Source organism: Ranitomeya variabilis, chromosome 6 (assembly GCF_051348905.1).
Source record: "Ranitomeya variabilis isolate aRanVar5 chromosome 6, aRanVar5.hap1, whole genome shotgun sequence".
Taxonomy (NCBI): domain Eukaryota; kingdom Metazoa; phylum Chordata; class Amphibia; order Anura; family Dendrobatidae; genus Ranitomeya; species Ranitomeya variabilis.
In genome coordinates, this window is record NC_135237.1 from 130,979,819 (window position 1) to 130,993,230 (window position 13,412).

The window sequence follows — 13,412 nt, forward strand, 5'->3', positions numbered from 1 at the left end:
AAGGACAGAGATACAGTGGTTTGTGAAAGTATCCCCCCTTGGCTTTTTACCTATTTTGTTATATTATAACCTGTTTTAAATATTTTTGTAATCCAATTTGTGTGTGATTCATCAGCACCAAATAGTCTACGTTGGTGAAGTGAGAGAAATATAGACATAAATTACATTTATGGAATCAAATAACAAAAAATTGGCATGTGCATATGTATTCACCTCTTTTGCAATGAAGCCCCTAAAAATTTCTGGCGCAAGCAATGCCCTTCTTTAAATCACATGCTTAGTGAAAGGAAGTCCACCTGTTTGCAATCTAAGTGTCACATGGTCTGTCCAGGGGCGTAACTACCGCGGTCGCTGCTGCGACCGGGCCCGGCGGGTCAGGTCAGAGCAGTGGCGTATCCAGGGGGGGGCAGCCGGGGCATGTGCACTGGGCGCAGCTGACAGGGGGGCGCCAGCGGGCCGCCTGATGATGCGGCGGTCCGAGGAGGGGGTTGGCAGGGCCAGGGAGCGGGGGCTGTCTAATTAGACTACTTTCACATTAGCGTTTTTTTCAATACGTCGCAATGCGTCGTTTTGGCAAAAAAACGCATCCTGCAAAAGTGCTTGCAGGATGCGTTTTTTACCATTGACTAACATTAGTGACGCATTTGCGACGCATTGACACACGTCGCAACCGTTGTGAGACGGTTGCGCCGTGTTGTGGCGGTCCGCCGGGAGCAAAAAACGTTACATGTAATGTTTTTTGCTCCCGACGGTCCGCTTTTTCCGACCGCGCATACGCGGCCGGAACTCCGCCCCCACCTCCCCGCACCTCCTCGCACCTCACAATGGGGCAGCGGATGCACTGGAAAAATGCATCCGCTGCCCCCGCTGTGCGGCGCAGAGAACGCTAGCGTCGGTAACCTCGGCCCGACGCACAGCGACAGGCCGAGCCCGACGCTAGTGTGAAAGTAGCCTTATACTCACCTACTCCTGGCGCGGTCCCTGCAAGTCCCTGGCTGCCCGGCGCCCCGGCTTCACATGGTACCGCTCATTACGGTAATGAATATGCGGCTCCACCTCCCATAGGGGTGGAGCCGCATATTCATTACTGTAATGAGCGGTAACGGTGACCGCTCAGTACAGGAAGAAGCAGCAGCGCCGGGGAAGCAGGGACTGCACCGCGACAGGAGCAGGTGAGTATAATGGGGAGGGGAGCGCTGCACTGCGCGATATTCACCTGCTCATCTTTCCAGCCGCCGGTCCGTCTTCTGCAGTGACGCTGAGGTCAGAGGGCGCGATGACGTAGTTAGTGCGCGCCTTCTGCCTGACCGTCAGTGCAGAGGAGGCGGAAAATGGAGCGGCGAATGGAACGAGGAGCGGTGAATATTGAAAGTGCCGGGGGCCTGAGCGACGGAGAGGTGAGTATGTGATTTTTAATTTTTTTTTTATCGCAGCAACAGCATATGGGGCAATTGTCTGTATGGGGCCTTAACATTTGTGCAGCATTATATGGGGGCCATAATGTTTGTGCAGCACTATATGGGGGCCATAACGTTTGTGCAGCACTATATGGGGGCCATAACGTTTGTGCAGCACTATATGGGGGCCATAACGTTTGTGCAGCACTATATGGGGGCCATAACGTTTGTGCAGCACTATATGGGGGCCATAATGTTTGTGCAGCACTATATGGGGGCCATAACGTTTGTGCAGCACTATATGGGGGCCATAACGTTTGTGCAGCACTATATGGGGGCCATAACGTTTGTGCAGCACTATATGGGGCAAGTGTCCGTATGGAGCATCTATGGGGCCATAACGTTTCTGCAGCATTATATTGGGCAAATGTGTCTGTGGAGCATCTTATGGGGCCATTATTAACCTTTTAATTAATGCTATATGGAGCACTATGAGGAGTGTATTTTAATATATGGAGGACTGAGGAGTGTACAATACTATATGGAGGACTATGGGGAGTGTATTATACTATAAGGAGGACTATGGGGAGTGTATTATACTATAAGGAGGACTATGGGGGTGCATTATACTTCTTATATGGATCCCCATGACTTCTATGTTAGCCCCTGATGGGTATAATGCTTTATTTTCTTTTATACATTACATAACAATGGTAGTACAGGGGACAAATATATCCCAGGATGGGGCACCGGATAGTTATTCAACTGAGGTCACACTATGCAACTTTGCAATAAAGCTATAGTGTGCAAAATGAATAGGGGAAATATGAATTTGGGAGGAAAATATTTTGGCGGGGGGGGGGGGCGCCCATAACTTTGTAGTTACGCCACTGGGTCTGTCAGTATATACACACCTTTTATGAAAGGCCACAGAGGCTGCAACACCATTAAGCAAGAGGCACCACTAACCTAACAACACTATGAAGACCAAGGAAATCTCCAAACACGTCAGAGACAAAGTTGTTGAAAAGTACAAGTCAGGGTTGGGTTATTGAAAAATAAAAAAATAAATAAGTATCCCAATCTCTGATGATCCGCTTCAGCACCATCAAATCCATTATTATCAAGTGGAAAGAACATAGTACCACAACAAACCTGCCAAGAGAGGGCCACCCACCAAAACTCTCAGCAATGATTGCATTAATCAGAGAAGCAGCACAGAAACCATAGGTAACCCTAAAGGAGCTGCAGAGTTCCTATGCAGAGACTTGAGTATCTGTCCATGCGACCACAATGAGCCATACACTCCTTAGAGGTGGCCTTCATGGAAGAGTGGGCAGAAAAAGCCTTTACTTAAGCACAAAAATTGTAAGGCTCATTTTGAGTTTGCCAAAAGACATGTGGGAAACTCCCCAAACGAATGAAGGAAGGTGCTGTGGTCAGATGAGACCAAAATGTAACTTTTTGGCCCTCAAGGTAAACGCTATGTCTGGCGCCAAACTAACACAGCTCATCACCCCAAGCCACCATCCCCACAGTGAGACGTGATTGCAGCATCCTACTGTGGGGATGTTTTTCGGCAGAAGGGAAAATGGTCCTAGTCTAGGGGAAGATATATAGTGTAAAATACAGGGATATTCTTTTGCAAAACCTGTTTGTCAGTATTTTGAGACTGGGATGGAGGTTCATCTTCCAACAAGACAATGACCAAAAGCATACTTCTAAAGCAACACACGATTGGTTTAAGAGAAAATGTGTAAGTGTTTTGGAGTGGCTACTCAAAGCCCAGACCTTAATCAAATTGTGAATCTGTGGTCAGACTTGAAGATTGCTGTTCACTAGAGGAAACCATCTAACTTCAAGGCGCTGGAGCAGTTTTGCCTTGAATGAGCAAAAATCCCAGTGGCAAGATGGGGAAAGCTCAGAGACTTATCAAAGCGACTTGCAGCTGTAACTGGAGCAAAAGGAGGCTCTACAAAACACTGACTTTAGGGGGGTGACTAGTTATGCACACTAAAAATGTCAGTTATTTTATCCTATTTGTTGTTTGCTTCACAAAAAAAAGGAAACCAAATGTTTCCAGTTGTGGGCATGTCCTTTACATGAAGAATAAACCCTAAATAAAAAGTGAAATTCCAGGTTGTGATGAAGCAAAACATGAAAAATGCTAAGGGGGGTGAATATTTTCGCGAGCCACTGTAGATGCAAAACATGTAGGCTGGGTGGTGCAATTAACTGTTTGGCTTTTCCGTGGCTTCCTCTGATTGTGGTGCCCTCTCCTTTCTTCTGAACCACTAACAGAAATTACTAAGGAAATGGACAATAATAGAAATGATTATGGAGTGGTAGATCTTCTACCATGCTTTAGAAAACTGACTGAGTTTAGTTAAATTTTTTTTTAAAACTTATGGTTCTCAGAACATGGTGATGCAAAAACAAAGGATTTTTTCAGTTTATAATATTGAACAAAATGTTTGTAATAAAATAAAACCTAAATAAAACGATATGAATATGATATATTGCTTATTCTGAGCCACAGAATAAAGTTAACACTTCTCATTTGTGCAGCACGTGAATGGCATACAATTAAAAACTTAATATAATCAAATAGTTAATGACTTAATAAACTCAAATATGCCAGGTTCCTAAGGGATTAAATCATATTCTGGGTTAATTTCTTTGCACAACTTCAATATTTCATCTATTTTACTTGGAATACAGATTAAGTGTGAATCAGATCACAGATGAAGGTGTCAAAGTTTTGGCTGAAGAGTTAACCAAACATAAGGTCATCAAGTTTCTCGGGCAAGTATTTTTAATATTTTATCTTGGGGTGCATGTGCAGATCCCTGTACCTTGATGTAGGTTTGTGACCAATAAATTATATATATGTATGTCTGTTTCTGTATGAGTTTAATTCACATTAACTGCGAGACTGCACATTGGCTGACACTCCACCTAATGGGTGCGTGATTATGAAACTCCACATTGTGGTATCATCATAAGATCGGTTGAATCAAATTTGAGTGGTTATATGTTGAAAAGTTGTCTTGTTACAATGACACCTAGCATAAGGTTTGATATACAAGGCAACAAGCAAACATTAAGGGTGCTTTCACATTGCATTCCATCCCCCTCTGTTCGGTGGCCTATCGGGGCTTATGTCTGAACGTCCCACAAAATACTTCAGGCGTGTATGCCTACTGGAGTCAGACACTCAGACGTAGTAGACAGCGTCTGGATGTCCGCTTCAGTAGGCGTTTACACCCCAAAATTATGTACGGTAGAGCACACTTTTGCTTTGTTGGCACCATTATGCATTATGGCCTTTGGCCCCATCAGCACAAACGTCCGAATTCCATTTTGCGGTGGTGGGGAAGGGGGTCAGATGTAAATCCCAGTGGGCCCACTGAGTGGGTGCCTAAACGCTATGTAGAAGTACCCTACTACTATCGTAGAGCAAGCCAGTCTTAGTGAAGTGCTTGCTAAAGTACAGTCAACTGATTCATTAAGTTGGGTGAATTACTTGTGTCTGGTACCTAGCATGTGCCCTCTGCCAGACATGTACATAAGTTGCATACTGGCATATATTTCTTGAGTAAGTTATGCCACTTCAGTGCATAACTTATGATTAGAGATGAGGGAATATCTTCGGCTCCCTCCTTATTCGGCAAGCTATAGCGCTTACTGAACAAGCTGCTGCGGGAACCCGGATACCTGGATCGCTCCTACTGATCAGCTGTTCGGCTCCGCAGCTGCATGTGTCGTGGCTGTGTGACAGTCACAGCACATGCATGGATAGCTTATTTGTTGGGCTCTCCATGTATGTGCTGTGACTGTCACACTGCTACGACACATGCAGCTTCAGCGCTGATCAGCAGGAGAGATCCAGGTATCTGGGTTCCCGCAGCAGCTTGTTCAGTAAGCGCTATAGCTCCCCAAATAAGGAGGGAGCCGAAGATATTCACTCAACTCTAATTATGATGACTCTGACAGACAGGTGTGGCCAGACCCTGTCGCGCCAATGCGAAGTCCATATTGGCGTAGTTGGCTATGACTGGCATGTAAATGCCAAAAGGCGCTATGTTTTTGTTTCAACTTCTGAGTTAAGGTGTTTGTCAAATTTCTGTTGTAAATACTTAGTTTACCCCCTGTATTCTTGAAATATATGGTCCTGATTCAGCGTAGCGATAACACCAATATTCTGGCATAAATCCCTTTAATGAATGGTGAAGTAGACGATCTGTGCCATCACGCCTCATTCACTCCCCAGCTGTCCATATTGGTGATGCTGGACAAAACTGGCTGGAAGAATTTTTGCGACTTTTCTAAGGGATTTAAGCCAGAGTTCACAACTAGGAAGGATGGATGCGAACTTGATTGTTCTTTGTTCTCTTTATAACCAATATTACCTGGTGGTAAGTCTGGAACATAGATCTAGTTAACATCCTGATTCGGGACCATAAACGTCAAGAATATGGTGGAGGTAAACTTAAAGCAAATTCTTATTTAGTTGTTGACTAGAATAAGATTTGTAGCAAGGCACACGCCGCTTGTCAGGCGCTCCCGATTCATTTAGAGGTGTGCGCCTCCCCATGAATCACGAGCGCCTGACTCCAACATCCCCCTCATCAAGTCTGGTCTTGAAGAATCAGAGCCATTGTGTTGGAAACAATAAATTAGTAATTTCTAAATGGTCCAGAAACTTCCTTTTCCCTTTCTTCTTGCCTTTTCATCTAACTCCAGCTCCCAGATTTACAAGTATACTGGTCAGTCTTGTAGCATCACTAAGGATGTAGCAGGTGTATCATCATGCCATTTCTTGATGACTGGCTGGTAGACGCAGCATCATAAAACCCCTCTTTTGTCAGTTTCGTTTGGACATTAAAAAGACATTTGCTTTGAACTTTCCTGTGGTCCCTGCCTATCTGCCATACTGCACCAACCCTGCTGCACTACAATGTGAAGAAAGAAATATGTCAGTAACAAAGTATAGAATTAGTAATATATAAAAACCTAAATATAGGAAATTAACATTTTTATTTTTCTGTAATTTGTAGTTTGTACAAAAATCTAATAACAGATCATGGAGCCAAGCATGTGGCAAAAATCATTCTAGAATGCCCCTTGTTAAAGTACTTAAAGTAAGTATGCAAAATATTTGTATCTGTTCTTTTGTTATGAGCATGATTTTCTGAAAGGAAATATGTCACCAGGTTGTTATGTAATCTGAGAGCAGCAGGATGTAGTATGTAACAATATCCATATAATATAATTAGATGTATCTCTAAAAGCACGTTTAGGTTTTCATGTGGTGGTGTGTTACTTATGTCTCGAGTAGTTTGCTATCATCTATCTGCTATTATAAATTACTAAGGTAAAAACTAACAAATGTTAAAGAGGTTGTCCACTACTTTAAAATGGATGACCTATCCTTAGGACAGGTCATCAATGTCTGTGCCGGCGGCGGACGGAAGTGCTCAGTTACGTTGGTGCTTGGCCTACTTATAGTGGCTGCAGCCGGGTACTGCACATCTGCCTCCTATTGATATCAATAAAGGGGAGAATGTGTAGTACCCGGCCGCAGTTACTATGAGGAGGTGGAGTATCTCCATAAGGCCCCTTTCACACATCAGTTTTTTGCCGTCAGTCACAATCCGTTGGCTCAATGGATCTACGGATCCGTCGCAGATTGTGAAAAACTGATGCGACGGATTTGTTTTTTGGACAGATCAGACTAGTGAATCTGGCTAATTGGATCCTAAATTAATCGTAGCATTCTCAGTTTAAAAAAAAAACGGAATACGTCACTGGATTCCCTCATTTGACGGATTCGGCGCCAATAGGCTTCCATTCGAGCAAACGACGGATGGCTATGGACCAGTCGCTGTCCAATTTTTCGACATACAAAAAATGTTACTTTGTCCAGCGGCCGGAGACAACGGACAAACAATTTTTGACGGATCCGGCAAACAACTGTTGAAACGTGAGGTCATCCGTCTCAATCCATCGCTAATACAAGTCTATGAGAAAAAAATGGATCCGGCGGCATTAGTCGCCGGATTCGTTTTTTTTCAAAATTCGACGGATTGCGACTGATGGCAAAAAACTGATGTGTGAAAGGGGCCTAACTAAGCGCTTCTGGTCACCGAGAACAGCTGATCAGTAGGAGTGCCGGGTATTGCAAACTCACAGGTCAGAGATTGACCTATCCTAAGTATTCTGGGATTTATTCTAATGCTTATACAATGCATGTGGGTAAAATTGTATTCAATTTTCATCTGACGCAGAATTTTATTATTTGCTGTTTCAACAGGTTGGGGTACAATCGGTTTTCTGCTGAAGGTGGAAGACGTATTGCACAAGCGTTACAAAGGAGCATCAGTGTTTGTGATGTGGGGTAATAAAAACTTTACATGAATTGAAAAAAAAAAAAAAATCCTTCCATTATTCTATATATAAAAAAAAAAATAATAATAATTTGAAAAATGTGTGCTTGTTGTGTTCATCAAAACTTGTAAAGTAAGGCTACTTTCACACTTCCGTCTTTTGTCCTCCGTCGCAATCCATCGTTATGGGCAAAAAATGGATCCTGCAAATGTGCTTGCAGGATGCGTTTCTTGCCCATAGACTTGTATTAGCGACGGATGGGCACTTCGTCGCATCCGTCGTGCGACGGATCCGTCGTGTTTTGGCATGCGCGGCCGGAACTCCGCCCCGTCCTCCCCGCTCATCACAATGGGCAGCGGATGCGTTGTAAAACTGCATCCGCTGCCCACGTTGTGCTAAATTTAGCACAACGTCCGTCGGTACGTCGGGCCGACGATTTGCGAAGTGACGTGTGAAAGTAGCCAAAGGCTTATCTATGTGAAGATTTTTAGTTGGGTGGTTTAGAGAATGACAGCTTGGCATTACGAACACTATAAAGTACATGGACGATAACTTACCTGTACGGCTACATTTCAATGATAAGTTGTTCGTGAGTTTTTGATTATGCAGATTATCTGCACCTATTAAGTAAATTGGGTTACTTGCATTTTCTCATTGTTTTTGAGTGTTCTTTTTATATGCCTCTATATAGCATTTTTAATGTTGCTTTTTTATCTTGTCATGTTTTGAATAAAGCTGCTTTCTTTCTGATATTTCATGGTATTTGGCTTCAACAAATCTTTGATAGGGATGTGCGGATTTCCGCATCTGATCTAGTCTGTCGGGAAAATCTGCACATAAAACTCAGCGTACCTATAAGAAAAATTGACAGTTTGCAGTTTTGTAACACTGCAGGTCCGTTTACGCGGAGTAAAAAAGAAGCACAGCGGGCAGGAGATTTTTGTAAATTCCATTCACTTCGCTGGAACTGTAAGACGCTGCGATTTTGAAATACCGAGCTTCAAAAAACTCATTATGAGAACTTAACAAAATGCATAGAGCACTTTTTTGGTAGGGTGGGGGGAGAGGAGTCCTATCTATTAATTACATCATCTGCCTTATTTGATTACAAATGAAAATCTTAGATCACAAAGTATGCTTGTACTGCACTGCTATTTTTTTGCCATTGATTTCTGTTAGAAATTGGTGAGCCTGCAATTCTTTTACTTTGGTCCTGTCAATAACATTTTCTGATGTGTTTAATCTTGTAGCAGATATCTTAAGGCTAAGTTTCTGCTTTAGGCCATGTGCACACGTTGCGTTTTTGCCCTGTGGATTTGTTAACAAATCCTGAAGCAATCCTGATGGCAGCAAAGTAAATGAGAAACATCATGCTCGCGTTGCTTATTTTTGACTTAGAGAATTGACGCTACAGATTATTTTCTGCACCAAATCTACGTGTGTTTTTTGCCAGCGTCTTTCACCATTGTCTTCATTCAAATCAGTCAAAAGCGCAGTGCAAAAAACACCATAAACACGCGACTTTGCATCTGCATTTTTCCCGATAAGAGATGCAGAAATGGTGCAGACATTTCTGCATCCATTTACTCAACGTGTGCACATAGCCTTAAAGTAATTTTTCCACTAAATGTATCACTTATCCAAGTGTATGATCACTTGGAGGCTTTGTCTGCCGAGACCCTCATGGATTCTAAGAATGGGCTTGCCAAAGTCCTGTGTGTGAATAAAGCATGTGCTTGACCACCACTCCATTCACTTTTTTGGGACTGACTGAACCGCCCTCTCAATCTCTCTTACATATGTCAATAAAGCAATATTAAAACATTTGATCTATCACATCATTCACACAGGAGACTTTGGGACTATTGGGGTCACCATTAAACTTGGGTGAATCGATTTGCAGGACTCTGGTCTATCGGCCAAATCAGTAATCTGACCATTGGACGGGAGACCCTCCAAACCTCTTACCTTTTGGAATTCCCAGCTCTTCTTACCTGGCTGGAGCAATGTCTTGTCAGGAGATTGGGAGGTAAGAAGATTCACATGTCTCCCACCAGCAGTCACATATTACTGTCCTGGCTGATGGACCAGAGTCCTATGCATCTAATGTCCCATTTCTAATTCTTGACAGTTAGACCTGCAGTAATAATACAGTAATCACCTAGCCATAGGATAGACGATAAGTACGGTATATATTTTATGGGACCATCCTTTGCTGTAAGTTTTACAGCTCCTGTAACATGTATAGCTTATAGAATTGTAGCACAATATCCTGCAGTTTTGGGAATATTGGGGTTGTCCTCATACAAGCATTAGATTGTTCTTTGACCCTGTTGAAAATATCAGGATCTGCTGAGCAATATCTAATCTGTGCAGTATGACATTATTATTCCTCTACACTACTTAATTTATAATCTTCTGACATTCAAGAGCGCATTGAATATATGTATTTGCAGGATGTGGGGAAATCGTATTGGTGATGAAGGGGCACAGGCATTCGCAGAAGCAATAAGAAACCATCCCTGCCTGAAAGATCTAAGGTTTGTTTTAAGGTTCTAATATTCTCATCACCTACAGTTGAAGTCATTAAGTCATATTTATTCCTTCCACAGATTCCAAGTCAGCAAACTAGTTTTTAAAGGAGTGGTCCGAAACCAAAGCTTAATTTAACCCTTTGTCAATCTAATGTAATCTAATAACTTTTCTAATACAGTTTAATTAAAAATTCACCAATGACATGTGTATTTGGGGCTGGGCTGATTTCTCCACTCCCTGCTTGCCGCATTCTCTCCTTTTCAATGCACACTGACAGCGTTCTCTTTTTTCCTGTCTCTTCACTTTTCATTAGAGCCAACGTGGGAGTGCACTGTCACTGCACATTCAGTAGAGCAGGGACTAGCCCAGCCCCTGAAATGAAGCGTCAAGTGACATCCATTTCAGCGTGGATAAAGCAGCTGCAGCAGTTACAGCAACTTGATAATGACCTGTTTAAGTATCCAAGAATGCACTTGGGATTATCGAATGAAACGTCATGAAAATTAAAGTAAAAAAAAACAAAAAAAAAACAGGTAGAGTTGAGGGAATATTATTTAATTAAAAACTATATTAAAAAAGTGACTATTACATTAGACATTTGGGATAAATGTAAACTTTAGTTTCAGACCACTTTTTTAAGTAAGATGTGGCAAATCTTTACTTTGTATACGAGATAAGCAATTCTTCCAACAAATGTTGACAAACAAATATTTCATTTATAAATCACTATATCAAAGGACCTTAAAGGGATTATTCATTACTTTTTGTTTTCTTTTCTCCTTGAAGCTAAGTACTTACTGGCAGGTAGTTACTATCTACTTGCCTGTTGTGCCCCGCGACAATTTCTCCTGGCTCAAGGCAGCGATTATCTTGCTTCCTTTGACCTCACGTCAACAGAGCAGCTCTTTCTCTTCCGGTCTGCTTAGTTGATGGGGCATCGCTGCCGACGTCAAGCTGATTTACAGTTAGCTCCTTACAGTTAGGCAATAAGAAGCCAGCTGTCAATACCATGACAGTCGGTGAGCCCCATTGACAAAGCATAGTGGAAGAGAAAGAGCTGATCTTTCTACATCATTAGAAGCAGGAGAATCGCAGGCAGGAGTAACCACTCTGAGCTAGGAGAGATCATCGTAGGGCAGAACAGGCAGGTAGTGTAGTAACTACACTTGTGCTCAAAAGTTTACATACCCTTAGCACAATTTCTCTATCCCCCATGACAGCACCACGGTGAGAGGGGATCCGCCCTTCAGGGACAGGGAACCTTCAGAATAAAAGGGCGGTACCTCTCCCCCTCATCAGTTAGTTTCCTGTCCTTGACGGGGACCCTTCAGTTTTGGTACCTGGAAGAAAATATCCAGTCTGGATGAAGATCTGAAGCTACCCGGGACCGGCCAGCCACCGCTGGGACCGAGGGGTCTGCAGGGTGAGCGCGGGAGAAGCGTGGCCACCGCTCCGGAGAGGATGTTGGAGTTCCGGGTCCCAGCAGGCACAGACCACAGACGTGGACAGCGGTTTAGTCCAAAAGAGATGAAAGGTACACTACTGTTCAAAAGTTTAGGGTCACCCAGACAATTTTCTGTTTTCCATGAAGACTCATACTTTTATTAATAAAATAAGTTGCCAAACGAATTTAAAATCTAGCCCAGACATTGACAAGGTTTGAAAAAAAGATTTTTATTTTTATTTGAAATAATAATTTTCTCCTTCAAACTTTGCTTTCGTCAAAGAATGCTCCCTTTGCAGCAATTACAGCGTTGCAGACATTTGGCATTCTAGCAGTTAATTTGCTGAGGTAATCTGGAGAAATGTCACCCCATGCTTCCAGAAGCCTCTCCCACAAGTTGATTTAGCTTGATGGGCACCATACCATACGGTCAAGCTGCTCCCACAACAGCTCAATGGGGTTGAGATCTGGTGACTGCGCTGGCCACTCTATTACAGACAGAATACCAGCCGCCTGCTTCTTCCCTAAATCTTGCATAATTTGGAAGTGTGCTTTGGGTCATTGTCCTGTTGTGGGATGAAATTGGCTCCAATCAAGCTCTGTCCACAGGGTATGTCATGGCGATGCAAAATGGAGTGATAGCCTTCCTTATTCAATATCCCTTTTACCTTATACAAATCTCACACTTTACCAGCACCAAAGCAACCCCAGACATCACATTACCTCCACCATGCTTGACAAATGGCGTCAGGCACTCTTCCAGCATCTTTTCAGTTGTTCTGCGTCTCACAAATTGTTCTTCTGTGTGATCCAAACACCTCAAACTTGGATTCGTCTGTCCATAACACTTTTTTCCAATCTTCCTCTGACCAATGTCTGTGTTCTTTTGCCCATATTAATCTTTTCCTTTTATTAGCCAGTCTCAGATATGGCTTTTTTTTTGCCACTCTGCCCTGAAGGCCAGCATCCCGGAGTCGCCTCTTCACTGTAGACGTTGACACTGGTTTTGCGTGTACTATTTAATGAAGCTGCCAGTTGAGGACCTGTGAGGTGTCGATTTCTCAAACTTCAGACTCTAATGTACTTGTCTTGTTGCTCAGTTGTGCAGCGGGGCCTCCCACTTCTCTTTCTACTCTGGTTAGAGCCTGTTTGTGCTCTCTTCTGAAGGGAGTAGTACACGCCGTTGTAGGAAATTTTAAGTTTCTTGGCAATTTCTTGCATGGAATAGCCTTCATTTCTAGCAACAAGAATAGACTGTCGAGTTTCACATGAAAGTTTTTTTTTGTTTTGTTTTTTTTTTCTGGCCATTTTGAGAGTTTAATGGAGCCAACAAATGTAATGCTGCAGATTATCAACTAGCTCAAAGGAAGGTCAGGTTTATAGGTTCTCTGATCAGCCAAAGTGTTTTCAGCTGTGCTAACATACTTGCACAAGGGATTTCAAGTGTATTCTAACCATCCATTAGCCTTCTTACACAGTTAGCAAACACAAAGTACCATAAGAACACTGGAGTGATGGTTGTTGGAAATGGGCCTCTATACATCTATAAAGATAGTACATTACAAACCAGACGTTTGCAGCTAGAATTGTCATTTACCACATTAACAATGTATACAGTGTATTTCTGAATCATTTAATGTTAGCTT

The 13,412-nt window shown here is 42.8% G+C and overlaps 1 protein-coding gene across 4 annotated transcripts in view; it reads left to right on the top strand.

Moving 5' to 3' along the window:
• NOD1 (nucleotide binding oligomerization domain containing 1) overlaps window positions 1–13,412 on the top strand; it is a 96,821-nt gene that overhangs the window by 49,507 nt on the left and 33,902 nt on the right. For all 4 annotated transcript variants that reach the window (XM_077268999.1, XM_077269001.1, XM_077269002.1 and 1 more), the window contains 4 exons: window positions 4,119–4,202; window positions 6,458–6,541; window positions 7,714–7,797; window positions 10,244–10,327. In XM_077268999.1, the coding sequence (XP_077125114.1) occupies window positions 4,119–4,202; window positions 6,458–6,541; window positions 7,714–7,797; window positions 10,244–10,327 (336 nt within the window). The remainder of the gene's footprint in view (window positions 1–4,118; window positions 4,203–6,457; window positions 6,542–7,713; window positions 7,798–10,243; window positions 10,328–13,412) is intronic.